General features: G+C 44.6%; 1 protein-coding gene across 1 annotated transcript in view; it reads right to left on the reverse strand.

Moving 5' to 3' along the window:
* Positions 1–19,908, reverse strand: part of LOC137628864 (glyoxalase domain-containing protein 4) — a 39,143-nt gene extending 19,235 nt beyond the window's left edge. Inside the window, exons 1-2 of the mRNA XM_068360113.1 lie at positions 19,620–19,908; positions 13,598–13,647 (exon numbers count right to left, since the gene is read on the reverse strand). Coding sequence (XP_068216214.1) covers positions 13,598–13,647; positions 19,620–19,709 — 140 coding nt within the window. The 5' untranslated portion in view covers positions 19,710–19,908. The remainder of the gene's footprint in view (positions 1–13,597; positions 13,648–19,619) is intronic.

Raw genomic sequence — 19,908 nt, forward strand, 5'->3', positions numbered from 1 at the left:
ACTAATGAAAATAACATTTTTCAATATTAAACTTACCCGATAATCATGTAGCTGATTCACACCCAGGGGGGTGGGTGAAAACCAGTGTACATGACTATAAGATAGCTAAGTATCCCGTATTTCATATAATCAGTTATTCAAAATAACAATGAAATAATAAGTACCTGGTAAGGAAGTCGACTTGAACCATTACTCTGCCTTTAATAAGTTCGTCTTCCTTACTGAGCGCAGCGTTCCTCTTAGGAGGCTGAATCAACTCTAAGGTGCTAAAGTATACAGGGCTGCAACCCATACTAAAGGACCTCTACACAACCTCTAACCCAGGCGCTTCTCAAGAATGAATTGACCACCCGCCAAATCAAAAAAGGATGCGGAAGGCTTCTTAGCCTACCGTAACAACCCAAAAAACAACAATAAAAGCATTCAAGAGAAAGGTTAAAAAAGGTTATGGGATTAAGGGAATGTAGTGGCTGAGCCCTCACCTACTACTGCACTCGCTGCTACGAATGGTCCCAGGGTGTAGCAGTTCTCGTAAAGAGACTGGACATCTTTAAGATAAAATGATGCAAACACTGACTTGCTCCTCCAATAAGTTGCATCCATAATGCTCTGCAGAGAACGGTTCTGATTAAAGGCCATCGAAGTGGCTACAGCTCTCACTTCGTGGGTCCTTACCTTCAGCAAAGCAAGGTCTTCATCCTTCATGTGAGAATGGGCTTCTCTAATCAGAAGCCTTATATAATACGAAACTCCGTTTTTGGACATAGGCATCGAAGGTTTCTTGATTGCACACCATAAGGCTTCTGACTGTCCTCGTATAGGTTTTGACCTATTAAGATAATATTTCAGAGCTCTGACAGGGCAAAGAACTCTTTCTAGCTCGTTACCCACCATGTTGGAAAGGCTAGGAATTTCAAACGATCTAGGCCAAGGACGTGAAGGAAGTTCATTCTTAGCTAAAAATCCGAGCTGTAAAGAACATGTTGCAGATTCGGATGTGAACCCAATGTTCTTGCTGAAGGCGTGAACCTCACTAACTCTTTTAGCTGTTGCAAGGCAGACGAGAAAAAGAGTCTTGAGGGTAAGGTCTTTGAAGGAAGCTGACTGGAGAGGTTCGAACCTAGGAGACATAAGGAACCTTAAGACTACGTCTAGATTCCAGCCTGGAGTGGAAAGACGACGTTCTTTAGAAGTCTCGAAAGATTTAAGGATGTCTTGAAGGTCCTTGTTGGAAGAAAGGTCCAAACCTCTGTGGCGGAGAACTGAAGCCAACATACTCCTGTACCCCTTAATCGTAGGAGCCGAAAGGGATCTCTCATTCCTTAGATGTAATAGGAAGTCAGCTACTTGGGTTACAGAGGTATTGGTAGAGGAAAGTGCATTGGCTCTACACCAGCTTCGGAAGACTTCCCACTTGGATTGGTAGACTCTACGAGTGGATACCCTCCTTGCTCTGGCAATCGCTCTGGCTGCCTCCTTCGAAAAGCCTCTAGCTCTAGCGAATCTTTCGACAGTCTGAAGGCAGTCAGACGAAGAGCGTGGAGGTTTGGGTGTACCTTGTCTACGTGAGGTTGACGTAGAAGGTCCACTCTTAGAGGGAGAGTCCTGGGAACGTCGACCAGCCATTGTAGTACCTCTGTGAACCATTCTCTTGCAGGCCAAAGGGGAGCAACCAGCGTCAGCCGTGTCCCTTCGTGCGAGACGAACTTCTGAATGACTCTGTTGATGATCTTGAACGGTGGGAATGCGTAAAGGTCGAGATGGGACCAATTCAGCAGAAAAGCATCCACGTGAACTGCTGCTGGGTCTGGAACTGGGGAACAGTACAAAGGAAGCCTCTTGGTCATGGAGGTGGCAAACAGATCTATCGTAGGCTGACCCCACAAGGTCCAAAGTCTGTTGCACACGTTCTTGTGAAGGGTCCATTCCGTGGGGATGACTTGATCTTTTCTGCTTAGGCGATCTGCTGAGACGTTCATGTTGCCCTGAATGAACCTCGTTACCAGAGTGAGGTTTTGACTTCTTGACCAAATGAGGAGGTCCCTTGCTATCTCGTACAGGTTCCTCGAATGGGTCCCTTCCTGCTTGGAGATGTAAGCCAAGGCTGTGGTGTTGTCGGAGTTCACCTCCACCACCTTGCCTAGCAGGAGGGACTTGAAGTTCATTAGGGCCATATGAACTGCCAGCAGCTCCTTGCAGTTGATGTGGAGCGTTTCCTGTTCCTTGTTCCATGTTCCCGAGCATTCCTGTCCGTTCAAGGTCGCGCCCCAGCCCGAGTCTGATGCATCCGAGAAGAGATGAAGATTGGGGGTCTGAATCGCTAACGATAGGCCCTCCTTGAGAAGGAGGTTGGTCTTCCACCACAAGAGAGTGGTCTTCATCTCTTTGGTGACAGGAATAGAGACTGCTTCGAGCGGCAAATCCTTGTCCCAATGAGCTGCTAGATGGAATTGGAGAGGGCGGAGGTGGAGTCTCCCTAACTCGACGAACAGGGCTAACGATGACAGGGTCCCTGTTAGACTCATCCACTGTCTCACCGAGCAACTGTTCCTCTTCAGCATGCTCAGGATGCATTCTAGGGCTTGGCTTATCCTTGGGGCCGATGGAAAAGCCCGAAAAGCCTGACTCCGAATCTCCATTCCCAGGTAAACTATGGATTGGGAGGGAATGAGCTGGGACTTTTCTAAGTTGACTAATAGACCCAGTTCCTTGGTCAAGTCCAAAGTCCAGTTGAGACTCTCCAGACAGCGACGACTCGTGGAGGCTCTTAACAGCCAGTCGTCTAAATAAAGGGAGGCTCTGATGTCCGATAAGTGGAGGAATTTTGCAATATTCCTCATCAGATTGCTTAGGCCAAAACACAGGGCTTGGAATTGGTACACAACCTTTCCAAAAACGAATCTCAGGAAAGGTTGGGAGTCTGGATGAATAGGAACGTGAAAGTAAGCGTCTTTCAGATCCAACGAGACCATCCAGTCCTCCTGCCTGACCGCTGCTAGGACCGACTTCGTCGTCTCCATAGTGAACGTCTGCTTGGTGACATAAGCATTGAGCGAGCTGACGTCCAGCACCGGTCTCCAACCTCCTGTCTTCTTGGCCACCAGAAAGAGACGGTTGTAGAAGCCCGGGGATTGATGGTCCCGGACTATAACCACTGCCTTCTTCTGTAACAGGAGCGACACCTCCTGGTGTAACGCTAGCCTCTTGTCCTTTTCCTTGTAGTTGGGAGAGAGGTTGATGGGAGAAGTGGTCAGAGGGGGTTTGCGGCAGAATGGTATCCTGTAACCCTCCCTTAGCCACTTGACAGACTGGGCGTCTGCACCTCTTCTTTCCCAAGCTTGCCAGAAGGTCTTGAGTCTGGCTCCTACTGCTGTCTGGAGAGGAGGAGAGTCAGTGTTTGCCTTTTGAAGTCTTGGGACCTTTCCTAGACCTGCTCCTGGAAGAGTCTGGACGGGAGCTTCCTCGGCTGGGGGCTCTGCCACGAAAGGGCGGAATAAACCTTGTAGCAGGAGTATCGGCCACTGGGGTGCGGTAAGTTCTGGGAACTGAGGGAGCAACCTTAGCCTTACGAGCTGAAGAGCCCACAAGATCATGAGTGTCCTTCTGAATCAGGGCCGCAGACAAATCCTTGATAAGCTCTTCGGGGAACAAGAACTTAGAAAGCGGAGCAAAAAGGAGTTGAGACCTTTGACAAGGTGTGATGCTAGAAGAAAGAAAGGTGCAAAGTTGCTCCCTTTTCTTAAGAACTCCTGAAACAAACATTGAAGCAAGCTCGCCGGACCCATCCCGAATTGCTTTATCCATGCAGGACATTATAAGCATGGCTGAGTCCTTGTCCGCAGGGGTTGTCTTCTTGCTCAAGGCTCCCAGGCACCAGTCAAGAAAATTGAAAATCTCAAAGGCACGAAATACCCCCTTTAAGAAGTTGTCTAAGTCGGAAAAGGTCCAGCAGACCTTAGAGCGCCTCATCGCTGATCTACGAGGAGAGTCGACCAAACTTGAGAAGTCAGCCTGGGCAGAGGCAGGGACTCCCAAGCCTGGTTCCTCTCCTGTGGCATACCATACGCCCGCCTTAGAAGTCAGCTTAGTAGGTGGGAACATAAAGGAAGTCTTCCCTAGTTGCTGTTTGGACTGCAACCAATCCCCTAATATTCTTAAAGCTCTCTTAGAGGATCTAGCAAAGACGAGCTTAGTATAGGCCGACTTAACAGGTTGCATGCCCAGCGAAAACTCAGATGGAGGAGAGCGGGGGGTAGCAGAAACAAAATGGTCCGGGTATACCTCTCTGAAAAGAGCCAGGACCTTACGAAAGTCAATGGGTAGAGGAGAAGACTTGGGTTCCTCCACGTCCGAAGAGGGATCTAGGTGCGCAGCTTCCTCCTCAAAAACCTCATCACCAGAGTGTAGCGAAGTGAGAGGTAAAGTAACAGCGGTATGCTGAACAGCAAAATCTTGACAAGCGGGTGCATAAACACTTGCGGTTTCATCCTCAAGTCTCTGTTGCTGAATTAAAACCTGAGGTTCAGGCTGCAAAGACTGGTCAAGAAGTGTAGAGGAAGGTAGGTGCATGGGTTGAGGTGGCTGACTCCTAGCATGAGCTTCCTGTCTCAAGCGTTGCGCTTGCTGCAAGGGTTGTGGATGCGCAGTAGCAGGTTCCTGACTCACGAGTTGAGGTTCTTGAGGTGTGAGCTGCGAGAGTTGAGGTAGTGGCTGCGCAGAACTCAGTTCCTGTCTCACGAGTTGAGGTTGCTGAGGTGCTAGCCTTAAGAGTTGAGGCTCTCGCCTTGAGGAAAGTTGAGGTGGCTGCAGCGAGAGCTGAGGCGGCTGCCTCATGGATGGAAGAGGTTGTCGTACCTCAAGAGGTTGTTGCCTCGATGGTTTAACCGCAAGAGGAAGAGGAGGGAGTAAGGCATAAGACTCCTGTTCCCATTGTTGAGGTTGTCTTAAGGAAGGCGGAGGTTGCTGCACAACGCTGGTAACTGGCAACTCCGACCGCGGTAAGGTAGCCTGAGGAACCTCAACTTCGTACGCCTGGCAGACTGGACTGCGGTGAGGCGGAGCGCTCGCAGGAGGAGGTGTAACCTTCTCAGCCTGAAACTCACGCATTAAGACCGCAAGCTGCGACTGTATGGACTGCAGCAAAGTCATCTTGGGATCAGCAGACGCTAAGGTCTGCTGAGGCAAAGCCTTAACAGAAGATGAGGTCTGTTGAGGTATCGCCTTACCTCTCTTAGAAGGTGTACAGTCACCTGATGACTGCGGAGAGTCAGAGCTAATCCAATGACTGCATCCGGGTTGTTGAACTCTTGAGGTCTGGACTTTACGTTTAAGAGGTCTTGAGACCTGAGTCCAGCGTTTTCTCCCCGAAATTTCTCCAGCAGACGAGGAAAATAAGGGCTCAATCGTCTGCGGGTGGGAGTGACGGTCTCTGTAAGACACGCCCGCAACCACCGAGGATACTTCTGTGCGCCGATCAAGGCCTGCCGAACCCTTTTGCCCTTCGACATTGCTTCTCCCCTGGGCTTGGGAGCTTGCAAGAGGTCCCGGACTGGGAGGACGACTGGCACGCACAGAAGTACCCTCACGCACAACACTGACACTGACACTAGCACTCGGCACCGCACTGACACTAGCACTTGGCACTGCACTGGCACTACCACCTCCCACTGCACTTTTGACCTTAAGTTCTTTGACGTCCGCCAAGAGAGACTTATGGTCACTAACTACCGATTCCACTTTGTCACCTAAAGCCTGAATGGCACGCAAAACATCGGACATATCAGGCTGAGCACAAATAGTAGGTTCGGGGGTAGCCACTACAGGGGGAGGAAAAGGTTGAGGATCATGAGGTGAGGAAAAAAGCGAAGAGCGAGAAGAACTCCTCCTAACTCTCTCTCTCTCTAACTTAGTTGAATATTTAAGGAATCGAACAAATTCAAGTTCCAAAAGTCCGGCGCATTCCTCACATCGATCTTCCAACTGACAGGGTCTTTCCCTACAGTCGGAACAAGCGGTGTGAGGATCAACCGAGGCCTTCGGAATACGCCTATTACAAGACCTACATCGTCTATGGGGAGGGGCTTGTGAAAGGTCGGACATCTTGAATCAAAGAGCTAGTCAAGGGGGGCATTAATCAAAACAAAATAAAAGCTATCTAAGCTAATAGAAAGGTTTCCAGTATAGCGAAAGCTGAAATCTTAGAGAAATACTTCACCAAAAACCGTGAACAATACTCCAAAATTATAAGCGTATCCAAGAACGTCTTGCCGGAAGCACGACAGAGGAAAAATTGAGGTGGTGTCAACAAGAAGTACTGCAGTACCTGGCCACAGGTGGCGCTGGTGAGTACACCCCCTTCTAGTATAGTGATAGCTGGCGTATCCCTTCCGTAGAATTCTGTCGGGCAACGGAGTTGACAGCTACATGATTATCGGGTAAGTTTAATATTGAAAATTGTACTGTACTTGAGTTCAACCACAGTATTGGAGATAAAAAAATGTTCTACAATTACTACCAGTAACTCATCAACAGTCAAATCATCACAGTCCCTAATTTTGCTGTTGATGATGTTGATTGATGAGAGTACGATAGAAGTCTCAATATTACCATCAACTTGCTTAACCACACACCTGAATCACATCTCTATATTAAAAATGTTACCTACAAGAATTCCACCTAAAATGAGGAAAGGAAATCAGGGTATTAGACAAGTAGACAAGCTGAACAGGAATTTAAATTTAGCCTACAGTAAGCAAAGCAAGGAATGCTCTATAAGAGAAGTACATTGGACAGGAGGAGAAAATAGGAGTATGCATACTTCCACTACGAGCCTGCAGCTCTTCCCTAACTATTTCTATGTTAGGTAAAATTACAGACTATCAAGTTGGTACTGAATGAATACTACTTAGTTGTAACAGTCTCAAGATGAAAAATCTCGAGTTTCAGTTTCATGACTTAAATAAAAATGATATTTTCATTATAAAATAAATTTTTGAATATACTTACCCGGTGAATATATAAATAGCTGACGTCTCCGACGGCCCGACAGATTCCAAAAAACTCGCGAGCGATCGCCATGAAGGTTGCGGGTGTGCCCACCAGCGCCGACTATCGGCCAGATACCGCATATACTTCTCAACCAAACCAGTTCTTCTCAGTCCGTAGGGTCTCTATCGGGGAGGAAGGGAGGGCCTTTAATTTATATATTCACCGGGTAAGTTTATTCAAAAATTTATTTTATAATGAAAATATCATTTTTAAATATTAAACTTAGCCGGTGAATATATAAATAGCTGATTCACACCCATGGTGGTGGGTAGAGACCAGTATTAAAACAATAAAGGCGTATATGCTCAAGAGTTTTTGACAAATATTTCAAAAAAACAAACTTAAGTATAGGTACCTGGTAAGGAAGCTGATTCTGATGATTACTCTGCCTCATTAGTCCGCTATCCCCACGAAGCCCAGCCATCCTCTCAGGATGCTGAAAGACTCCCAGGAGCTGCTATATCCAGGGCGAACACCCCTATAACAGGACCTCATCAATACCCTTAATCTGGGCGCTCTCAAGAAACAACATTTTGACCACCCGCCAAATCAAAAAGATTGCGAAAGACTTCTTAGTCTTCCGTACAACCCAAAACAAGATTAAAAATTTCAAGAGTAGATTAAAAGGATATTGGGATTAAGGGAATGTAGTGGTAGAACCCTCACCCACTACTGAACTCGCTGCTACGAATGGACCCAGTGTGTAGCAGTCCTCATAAAGAGTCTGGACGTCTTTCAAGTAAAATGAAGCGAACACCGACTTGCTCCTCCAAAAGGTCGCGTCCATAATACTTTGAAGGGATCTATTTTGCTTAAACGGCACCGAAGTCGCTATCGCTCTAACTTCGTGAGCCTTGACCTTAAGCAAACTATGATCCTTCTCAATTAAATGAGAATGTGCCTCCCGAATTAAAAGTTTAATAAAGTAAGATAACGCATTCTTAGACATGGGCAAAGAGGGCTTTTTAACGGCGCACCATAAAGCCTCTGAACAACCTCGTATCGGTTTAGTTCTAGATAAGTAAAACTTAAGAGCTCTAACGGGGCACAGCACTCTTTCAACTTCATTACCTACGATCTCAGAAAGACTAGGTATTTCAAAAGATTTAGGCCAAGGACGGGACGGAAGTTCATTCTTGGCCAAAAAACCAAGTTGAAGAGAACATATTGCTTTATTTGTTGAGAAGCCGATGTTCTTACTAAAAGCATGGATCTCACTGACCCTTTTAGCTGAAGCCAAGCTCACCGAAAAAAGTGTCTTGAGGGTAAGATCCTTCAGGGAGGCTGAATTTAAAGGCTCAAACCTGTCTGACATTAGGAACTGTAGGACCACGTCCAAGTTCCAAGCAGGAGTTGAAATACGACGCTCCTTAGAGGTCTCGAAAGACTTAAGAAGGTCTTGGAGATCTTTGTTATTCGAAAGATCCAAACCTCTATGCCTGAAAACAGAAGCTAACATGCTTCTGTAGCCTTTAATGGTGGATGCAGAGAGGGAGCGACCGTTTCTCAGATATAGTAGAAAATCCGCAATCTGCGCTACAGAGGTACTGGAGGAGGAAATAGAGGAGGACTTGCACCAATCTCTAAATACCTCCCACTTCGACTGGTAGATCTTGATGGTAGAGGATCTTCTAGCCCTCGCGATCGCTCTAGCTGCCTTCTTCGAAAATCCTCGAGCTCTTGAGAGTCTTTCGATAGTCTGAAGGCAGTCAGACGAAGCGCGGGGAGGCTTTGATGAAGTCTCTTTACGTGAGGCTGTCGTAAGAGATCCATCCGCAAAGGCAGACTCCTTGGAACGTCTACCAGCCATAGAAGTACCTCTGTGAACCACTCTCTCTAGGGCCAGAGGGGAGCAACCAACGTCAACCTGGTCCCTTCGTGAGAGGCGAACTTCTGCAACACCTTGTTGAGGATCTTGAAAGGTGGAAAGGCATACACGTCCAAGTGAGACCAGTCCAACAGAAAGGCATCTATGTGGGCCGCCTCTGGATCTGGGACTGGAGAGCAATAAGTCGGGAGCCTTTTTGTCAGCGAGGTCGCAAAGAGATCGATGGTGGGTTGACCCCAAGTCATCCAAAGACTCTTGCACACATCCTTGTGGAGCGTCCACTCCGTAGGAATCACCTGACCTCTTCGACTGAGACAGTCCGCCAAGACATTCAACTTCCCTTGGACGAACCTCGTCAAAAGCGAGATGTTTCGATCTTTTGACCAAATGAGGAGGTCCCTTGCGATGACGAAAAGAGCGTGGGAGTGAGTGCCTCCTTGCTTCGAGATGTAAGCCAAGGCCGTGGTATTGTCTGCATTCACTTCTACCACCTTGTTTCGAAGCAGACTCTCGAAACTCCTCAGTGCTAAATGGACTGCTAACAGCTCCTTGCAGTTGATGTGAAGGCTCCTCTGGTCCGCGGCCCAAAGACCCGAGCATTCCAGACTGTCCAGAGTCGCCCCCCAACCCAAATCCGATGCGTCTGAAAATAACACATGGTTTGGGTTCTTGACTGCCAGAGACAGACCTTCCCGAAGTCTTATATTGCTGTCCCACCAAGCCAGGCACGTCTTGACTGGATCGGAGATCGGAATCGAGACCGCCTCCAAAGTTTTCTCCTTGTTCCAATGGAATGCTAGGTGGAACTGGAGAGGGCGTAGGTGAAGTCTCCCTAGAGAGATAAACTGTTCCAGAGATGAAAGCGTCCCTAGGAGGCTCATCCAGCTTCTCACAGAGCAAAGGTTCTTCTCTAGCACGAGACGGACTTTGAGCAAAGCCTGCTCGATCCTGTTGGCAGACGGAAAAGCCCGAAAAGCTAGACTCTGTATCTCCATCCCCAAATAGAGAATCGTTTGGGAGGGAGTCAGCTGTGACTTCTCCATGTTCACCAAGAGGCCCAACTCCTTCGCAAGATCCAAAGTCCACTGTAGGTCCTGCAGACAGCGATGACGGGACGACGCTCTGAGTAACCAGTCGTCCAAGTACAGGGAGGCTCTGATCACCGACAAATGTAGGAACTTTGCTACATTTCTCATGAGCCTCGTAAAAACAAGAGGAGCAGGGCCGAGGCCGAAGCACAGTGCTCGGAATTGATACACCACATTCCTGTACACAAACCTCAGATAAGGTTGAGAGTCTGGATGTATCGGAATGTGGAAGTACGCATCCTGCAAGTCGAGAGAGACCATCCAGTCGCCCTCTCTGACTGCTGCCAAAACGGATTTGGTGGTCTCCATCGTAAACTTTGTTTTTACAACAAATACGTTGAGAGCACTGACATCCAGCACTGGCCTCCAACCTCCTGTGTTCTTTGGAACCAGGAAGAGACGGTTGTAAAAACCTGGGGATTGAAGGTCCGAGACTTTCACCACCGCCCCCTTCTCTAACAACAGAGACACCTGAAGATGTAACGCCTGTCTCTTTGTCTCCTCTCGATACCTGGGAGAGAGGTCTATCGGATCTTTTACTAGAGGAGGTCTCCGTACAAAAGGAATTTTGTAACCCTCCTTCAGCAACAAAACAGACTCCCGGTCTGCACCCCTCTTCTCCCAGGCCTGCCAGAAGTTGGTCAATCTGGCACCTACTGCTGTCTGAGGACGTGGGCAGTCAGACTCTGCCACGGGAGGATTTAGATCCTCTCTTCTTGCCCCGCTTACTATCGGCACGAGATCCTCCCTTACTGGGAGCTCTGCCACGAGAAGGCAGGATAAACCTTGTAGCTGGAGTTTCAAATTTAGGTCTGTTGACATAAGAAGATGAAGGTACAGCCTTACGAGCAGACGTGGCCATCAAATCATGAGTGTCCTTCTGTACAAGAGACGCTGCAATATCTCTAATAAGCTGCTGCGGGAACGAGGCAGAAGACAAAGGCGCAAAGAGAAGTTGTGACCTTTGACAAGGAGTGACACCTGCGGACAGAAAAGAACAAAGAGTCTCTCTCTTCTTAAGAACCCCTGCTGTGAAAGTAGCAGCAAGTTCATTAGAGCCATCTCTAATTGCCTTGTCCATGCACGACATAATCTGAACAGAGACATCACGGTCTGCTGACGAGACCTTCCTACTCAAGGCTCCCAGAGACCAATCCAAAAAATTGAAAACCTCAAAGGCACGATAAATTCCTTTGAGGAGATGATCTAGATCTGAAGAGGACCAGCAAACTTTCGAGCGTCTCATGGCCAGACGACGAGGAGAGTCTACGAGGCTTGAGAAGTCTCCCTGGGCAGAGGCAGGCACCCCTAAGCCGAGAACTTCTCCCGTGTCATACCAGACGCTCGCACGAGAAGCCAATTTGAAAGGGGGAAAAGCAAAAGCGGACTTCCCCAAATTCCTCCTAGACATTAACCAGTCGCCCAACAAACGCAAAGCTCTCTTAGAAGAGCGAGAGAGCACTAACTTCGTGAACGACGGAGTCGAAGAAGCTAGGCCCAGCGTGAACTCAGATGGAGGCGAACGAGGAGCAGCAGAAACAAAATGATCAGGAAACAGGTCCTTAAAGATAAGCATGATCTTCTTAAAATCAAGGGAGGGCTGAGCAACCTTAGGCTCCTCTCCATCCGAAAGAGTCCCCAAAGGAACATCAGCAGGAAGGGGATCAACGACTTCCTCATCCGAAGGAACTTCATCCGACAACGGCAAAGTCTCGCGATACGGAGAGACATGCCGAGGAGGCAACGCTTGACAGGCTATATCAACATGCGACGGAGCCGCAGCAACAGCTGAGGTAACGACGTCACGCCGAGGCTGCAAAGACTGAAAGTCTTGAGACTGACAAACAACAACAGACTGTGTCGACTGACGTTCGACATCACGTCGGGACTGCACTGACTGCAGGGTTTGAGTTTGAAAAACAACACCCGACCGCGGGGACTGATGTTCAACGTCACGTTGGGGCAACGGAGTCGGCCGACGAACGTCACTTCGAGACTGCGGCGACAGTTGCTGAACGTCACCTCGAGTCTGCGGCAAAAGAGGTTCCACGTCACGTAACTGACGTGAAGGACGAGGAACACGATCAGAGTCGCGTTTAACAGCACCGATAACATTAGCGCTAATATCATAATGACGAGACAAAACTCGCTTAGGCGGTTGAAGACCAGAGTCACGCTTGTCGGACTGGCGAACCGCAAGCAAAGGATCTTAACGAACCTGTTCATGCTCATAAACCTCCATTAAAGATGAAAGTTTCACCTGCATGTCCTGTAGGACACTCCACTTCGGGTCAACGGGAGTCGGAACGGGCCGTGACGTCAGCAACGTCTGTGCATGCAAATCATCGCACCGAACGGGACCCTCGGACTCCGTGTCATGCTTACGCTTAACAGGCGAACAGCCATCCGATGACTGAAAACAGTCAGAGCTGCCCCAATGGCTACAGCCAGGACGCTGGACCTGTCCTGAAGGGACTGATTTGCGCTTTAAGGGTCTAGAAACCTTACGCCAAGGTTTCTTATGCGGCAAATCGTCGGAAGACGAGGAGAACTTAGTCTCCCCCGTCTTATGGTAAGGACGTTCTTGATGAGAAACGTCTGATACCTTAGAGGGAACGTCTGTACTGTACGTCGGTTTACACCTCTCGCTCCCTTAAGTCCTACGACATTCCTTCTCCCTGGTGCAGGGGAGCCTGAAAGAGGTCTCGGACTAGGGGAGCGACAAGCACGAACAGACGAACCCTCGGTCGCAACACTAGACACATTATGCGCACTTTCCACTTTACCACTTTGACTTTCCACTTTACCACTTTGACTCTTTAACAGCTTAACATCGGACATAAGCTGGTTCCTATCCGATGCTAAGGTTTCGACCTTCTCACCCAACGCTTGAATAGCTAAAAACATATCATGCATTGAAGGTTCATGAGTGCCAATAGGGGGTTCAGAAACTACCACTACAGGGGAAGGATTAGGTTCAGGGGCATGGGAAGAGGAAAATTCTAAAGATCTAGATGAGCTTCTCCTCACCCTATCTCTTTCGAGTTTCCGAGTATATTTTTCATACTCTAACCACTCGAACTCCGATAAAACCACACACTCCTCACACAGATCTCCTAATTGGCAGGATTTACCCCGGCAATTAGCACAAACAGTATGAGGGTCGATAGAAGCTTTCGGAAGACGTTTGTTACAATCTTTCGCACATTTGCGATATACAGGAGAAGGGTCAGCCATTATGAAAATCCAGAGAAAATCCAAAGGAAAGCCAAGTTCATCAACAAAAAACAAAAAGGGGTTTCAAGAGTTTTATTGAAGGAACAAACCAACACAGCGAAAGCCAATAAAACCAAAACAAAGTACTTCACCAATTCGGTAGAAAACTCGAGGTCTAGAGCGAGCGGAACCAATGTTGTCAGTGACACCGACAGAGAAGAACTGGTTTGGTTGAGAAGTATATGCGGTATCTGGCCGATAGTCGGCGCTGGTGGGCACACCCGCAACCTTCATGGCGATCGCTCGCGAGTTTTTAGGAATCTGTCGGGCCGTCGGAGACGTCAGCTATTTATATATTCACCGGCTAAGTTTAATATTTAAAAACAAAGGTGCAATTGCATATTGTCTTGTAACTTACCCATTGCAAGTTGCTTTACATCCTTCTTCAAACTCCTCATGTCTCAGCACCTGTAAAAAGATTCAAAGAGTTAGTAACATCTCCCAGATCACTGTTTTAAAGAAAAGAGGCTCTTCATGGGGCCTACATACTGGAAGAAGGTTTGTAAATTTGCTACACAATAAAAGATGTATATTGTATACAAAAGAATATTGAATCCCACAGGTACCTTTATTTCTAAAACATCATACACTTCAACTAATATACATTTTACATGTACAACATAAGCAAAGTCTGTGTGTCTGTGAGTGTGTAAGGCAATTAGATTTGTAAATTTGCTACACAATAAAAGGTGTGTATTATATACAAAAGAATACCGAATCCCACAGGTACCTTTATTTCTAAAACATCATACACTTCAACCAATATGCATTTCATTTTATACGTACAACATATATAAAGTTTGTGTGTCTGTGAGTGTGTGAGGCAATTTTCATATAATCATTAATACAGTATATCTATATGAAACAAATGAAATTAAAAAAAAAATTAAGATAAATTCTTAACAACAGAAAAGTGAATTTAAAATCTGTAAATATTTGTAACAAAGTCTTAGACAACAATGGAAAAACTCATTAGTTGTCATTCAATGCATGAGCACATCCAGTTATCTGAAGTAAACAGTTTCTCTCTTTCAGTTATAGAATTGTCTGTGTGCCTGTAAAAAAAAATTATATGCTAACTTCAGTCTATAAACTCTCTACTAAAAAAAAAAATTAGGTCACTATCATGATTATCTGATTTAAAAAATAGAAATAAATATATCAATTAACACAGCAGCATTAGCGTATTGTACTGCCGACTGGCAACTATCAACAAATATACAAGGGAATATCAAAACATCTTAACCAGTGTTATGTTGAATTACAAGTTGCTGGTGTACTTCTAGAAGGTAAAAAGAAATATCTAGTACTAGCTACCAAAGAAGTCCATATAATCAATCTGAATTCTGCTTTTACTTTTGATAAGTAATTAATTTCCTTATCAATTAACAAAAGTTAAATACAGAAATCATCAGATGCAGTTCTCAAGTTGATTGCACTGAATCATCACACCTCTAAGCTTGATATACAGTACAGTATAGCTATCATGGAAAAGTAAAGTCAAACACAGTTGATGTCACTGTTTTGTCAAATGTTTCTGTTTCCTTGGACTACCATCAAAACCTCAAAGTGCCTTGTGTTTTAGCTATTTTGGAACAATAACATATAGGCTTTTAACATATTGAGGGGTCCACCATCCACCACTGTAGGTAGAAGGTGTCATTGGGAAGTATGGCGTACCAGGTGAAAATGAGAGTGGTGAGAGACTGGTAGATATGTGTGTTGAACAAGAGATGGTAATAAGTGCTAGCTTTTTTAAAAAGAAAGATAAAAATAAGTATACATGGGTAAGAGTGGCAAATGGAAGAGTGGTAGAAAGGGCATTAATGGATTATGTGTTGATAACTAAAAGAATGTTTGGAAGATTGAAAGACGTGCACGTGTTTAGGGGTATGGCTAACGGTATGTCTGATCATTTTTTGGTGGAAGGAAAGTTAGTTGTAGCAAAAGAGTGGGGGAATAGAGTAAGTGGATGTAAAAGGGAGCTAGTGAGGGTTGAAGAGCTAATAAAACCAGGGGTAAAAAGTAAATATCAAGAAAGGTTGAAAATGGTATATGACAAAATGAAAGTAAGAGAAACTGGTAATTTAGAGGAGGAGTGGAAGTTAGTAAAAGAAAATTTTGTTGGGATTGCAAGTGATGTATGTGGCAAGAAGGTTGTTGGAGGCAGCATGAGGAAGGGCAGTGAATGGTGGAATGAAGGAGTGAAGATAAAAGTGGAAGAGAAAAAGAGGGCTTTTGAAGAATGGCTGCAGAGTAATAGTACAGTATAGAGAAGTATGAAAAATATAGAGAGAAAAATGTGGAAGTAAAGCGCAAGGTACGTGAGGCAAAGAGGGCAGCTGACCTGAGGTGGGGTCAGGGATTGGGTCAGTCATATGAAGAGAATAAGAAGAAGTTTTGGAAAGAAGGCTGGTGCAAGAAGTGAAGAGACAGTGAAAGATGGAAATGGAAGGTTGTTAAAAGGAGAGGAGGCAAGGAAAAGGTGGGCGGAATATTTTGAAAGTTTGCTGAATGTTGAGGATAATAGGGAGGCAGATATAATTGCTGTTCCAGGTGTTGAGGTGCCAGTGATGGGAGATGAGAATGAGAGAGAGATTACAATAGAGGAAGTGAGGAGAGCACTAGATGAAACGAGAGTAGGAAAAGCATCTGGTATGGATGGTGTGAAAGCTGAGATGTTGAAGGAGGGGGGTGTGACTGTACTTGAATGGTTGGTGAGATTGTTTAATATGTGTTTTGTGTTGTCAATGGTACCAGTAGATTGGGTTTGTGCATGTATTGTACCACTATATAAGGGTAAGGGAGATGTGCATGAGTGTTGTAATTCAAGAGGTATTAGTTTGTTGAGTGTAGTTGGAAAAGTGTATGGTAGAGTAATGATTAATAGGATTAAGGATAAAACAGAGAATGCAATCTTGGAAGTACAGGGTGGTTTTAGAAGAGGTAGGGGTTGTATGAATCAGATTTTTACAGTTAGGCAGATATGCGAGAAATATTTAGCAAAAGGTAAGGAGGTGTACGTTGCGTTTATGGATCTGGAGAAAGCGTATGATAGAGTTGATAGGGAAGCAATGTGGAATGTGATGAGGTTATATGGAGTTGGTGGAAAGTTGTTGCAAGCAGTGAAAAGTTTCTACGAAGGTAGTAAAGCATGTGTTAGGATAGGAAATGAAGTGAGTGATTGGTTTCCGGTGAGAGTGGGGCTGAGACAGGGATGTGTGATGTCACCGTGGTTGTTTAACTTGTATGTTGATGGAGTGGTGAGAGAGGTGAATGCTCGAGTGCTTGGACGAGGATTAAAACTGGTAGGCGAGAATGACCATGAATGGGAGGTAAATCAGTTGTTGTTTGCGGATGATACTGTACTGGTAGCAGACACAGAAGAGAAGCTTGACCGACTAGTGACAGAATTTGGAAGGGTGTGTGAGAGAAGGAAGTTGAGAGTTAATGTGGGTAAGAGTAAGGTTATGAGATGTACGAGAAGGGAAGGTGGTGCAAGGTTGAATGTCATGTTGAATGGAGAGTTACTTGAGGAGGTGGATCAGTTTAAGTACTTGGGGTCTGTTGTTGCAGCAAATGGTGGAGTGGAAGCAGATGTACGTCAGAGAGTGAATGAAGGTTCCAAAGTGTTGGGGGCAGTTAAGGGAGTAGTAAAAAATAGAGGGTTGGGCATGAATGTAAAGAGAGTTCTATATGAGAAAGTGATTGTACCAACTGTGATGTATGGATCGGAGTTGTGGGGAATGAAAGTGATGGAGAGACAGAAATTGAATGTGTTTGAGATGAAGTGTCTAAGGAGTATGGCTGGTGTATCTTGAGTAGATAGGGTTAGGAACGAAGTGGTGAGGGAGAGAACGGGTGTAAGAAATGAGTTAGCGGCTAGAGTGGATATGAATGTGTTGAGGTGGTTTGGCCATGTTGAGAGAATGGAAAATGGCTGTCTGCTAAAGAAGGTGATGAATGCAAGAGTTGATGGGAGAAGTACAAGAGGAAGGCCAAGGTTTGGGTGGATGGATGGTGTGAAGAAAGCTCTGGGTGATAGGAGGATAGATGTGAGAGAGGCAAGAGAGCGTGCTAGAAATAGGAATGAATGGCGAGCGATTGTGACGCAGTTCCGGTAGGCCCTGCTGCTTTCTCCGGTGCCTTAGATGACTGCGGAGGTAGCAGCAGTAGGGGATTCAGCATTATGAAGCTTCATCTGTGGTGGATAATGTGGGAGGTTGGGCTGTGGCACCCTAGCAGTACCAGCTGAACTCGGTTGAGTCCCTGGTTAGGCTGGAGGAACGTAGAGAGTAGAGGTCCCCTTTTTTGTTTGTTTCATTTGTTGATGTCGGCTACCCCCCAAAATTGGGGGAAGTGCCTTTGGTATATGTATGTATGTATGTATGTATGTATGTATGTATGCATGTATGTATATAAACTATAAAAACTTTTAACAAAACAAAGGGAAGAGAAATTAGATAGAATTGTGCCTGAGTACACCCTCAAGCAAGTGAACTCTAACCTAAGACAGTGGAAGACCATGGTACAGAGGCTATGGCACTACCCATTACCAGAACGAAAGTGGCCACTAAACAATTAAATGCAGTAGTTAACCCCTTGAGCGAGGAAGAATTATTAGGTAATCCCAGAGTTATGAGGTGTATGATGACAGAGGAGAATATGTAGAGAATAGGCCAGACTATTCAGTGTATGTGTAGGCAAAAGGGAAATGAGCCATAACCAGAAAGAAGAATCTAATGTAGTACTGTCTGGTCAGTCAAAGGACCCAATAACTGTCTAGCAGTAGTATCTCAACAATTCTCACACTTCATTCAATTGTTTTCCCCCCATCCCTAAACCCAGTTTCTCAATAAGGACCAACATATTGTTAATTTTAGCTTAATGGGTCGGGGGGATGAATAGTTAAACAAGCATTTCTAAAAGAAATTAATTTAAAATATGTTCAAAATGCAACAAAAACTGGCCTGAAAGAGAATTGTCAAAATGGTCAACATCCAACTATTTCTTACATTGACTTAAGTATCGTAAATCATAATATGTAAATCGTAAAAATAGATTCACATTACGATATATCAGATCAATACAAATGACGTTTTCCGCATATAGAAAGTTGATTTCGGAAATATTAAGAAAGATATTACCTGTCCCAACAATCTACATTCAACCCCCCCCCCCCCCCCCCCCGGGCTCCAACAAGGGAAAATAGCCCAGTAAAGTAATGTTATAAACGGTTTTGTTTTAGTTAAGGACGGGGCAATATTTTCTACTAAAAAAAGGTATTTCTTATAGAAAAATGCTCGTTTTCTTTGAAAATAATATTAATTTTCACTTCCAATATAGTGTTAGTGAAATAGGTTTTATTATAGCTTAGGAGGGAAAAAGCTTTTCTATTTAAAATCAGGTGTTTCCTATAGAAAACATCCGTTTTCTAAAAAAAATGACACTTATTTTCACTTCAAATAAAAACTTAATTATCTAAGGCAAAATAATCAATAAGGTTAGCGTGCGCAGCTCAGCATGTACCGCTTGCCAGTACATAGGAGCCTGATGTTTATCTTTTTGCGCAAGCGAAGCGAGCATTTGGTGGAGCAAAAACCATTAGATTTCTAAAAATATCCCCGTTCTTAGACCGTCTAACAGGTTTTTGGTTAATTTGCTGTGCAAATGAAGGTCAAATTCAGTGAAATCACATTATTTACTACAGGAAATACTAATTTTTCTGTTCAAAATGTTATTCAAGTCATAAATCTAATTTTACCATGATATACATATATATATATATCCAATGGCAACGGGAACCACCCAGCGGAAACCCGGGGTTTAGGGTAGGGAATATATAATAAACTACATGAAAAGTAATGATTAATTAATACGAAATATTCTAACAACGTTAAAACATATGCCATATATAAACTATAAAGAGAGACTTACCAAAATAGAAAATTAGAATGGTGCATACATAGTTAAATATACATTAATGGAATTTCAGTTAAAAAGAAAATTACGTAAAATAAGGCCAGCATTAGAGCCTAATCAAAAAGTTAATGCTTTAAAACACAAGCATTTGAACTTGATTTATCCTGGGCTTAAACTTTGGAAACTTTGTATGCATGCCTGGACCAATAATGTTTTATTATTATTATTATTATTACTATTATTATTATTATTATTATTATTATTATTATTATTATTATTAGCTAAGCTACTACCCTATTTTGAAAAGCAGCATGCTATAAGCCCAGGGGCTCCAACAGGGAAAAATAGCCCAGTGAGGAAAGGAAACAAGGAAAAGTAAAACATCTTAAGAACAGTAACAATATTAACATAAATCTTTCATATATAAACCACAAAAAAATTCAGAAAACTTCATTTACCTTCATCCCAAGTATGTTCCTATAGAAATCAGCTGTTGCTTTTCTGTTCCCGATCTTAAATACAAAATGCAGAGCACGACGAGAAGCCATTATTAAATCTCAGATGTTATAAGGGAGAGTTTCTTCAATTCTTCTGTCTTTGGTGATTATATACCAAGCGTTAAGTAAGTTCCTTCACCTGCAATTGCCATATACAGTATTTCTTTCTGTCCTTTTTTCCTTCTTACGAAACAATGGGTCCAAAGTTCTCGTTCCCATTAATCAGAAGTTTTCTCTTGGGGGTAAATAT

This window comes from Palaemon carinicauda, chromosome 36 (genome assembly GCF_036898095.1).
Source record: "Palaemon carinicauda isolate YSFRI2023 chromosome 36, ASM3689809v2, whole genome shotgun sequence".
NCBI lineage: Eukaryota > Metazoa > Arthropoda > Malacostraca > Decapoda > Palaemonidae > Palaemon > Palaemon carinicauda.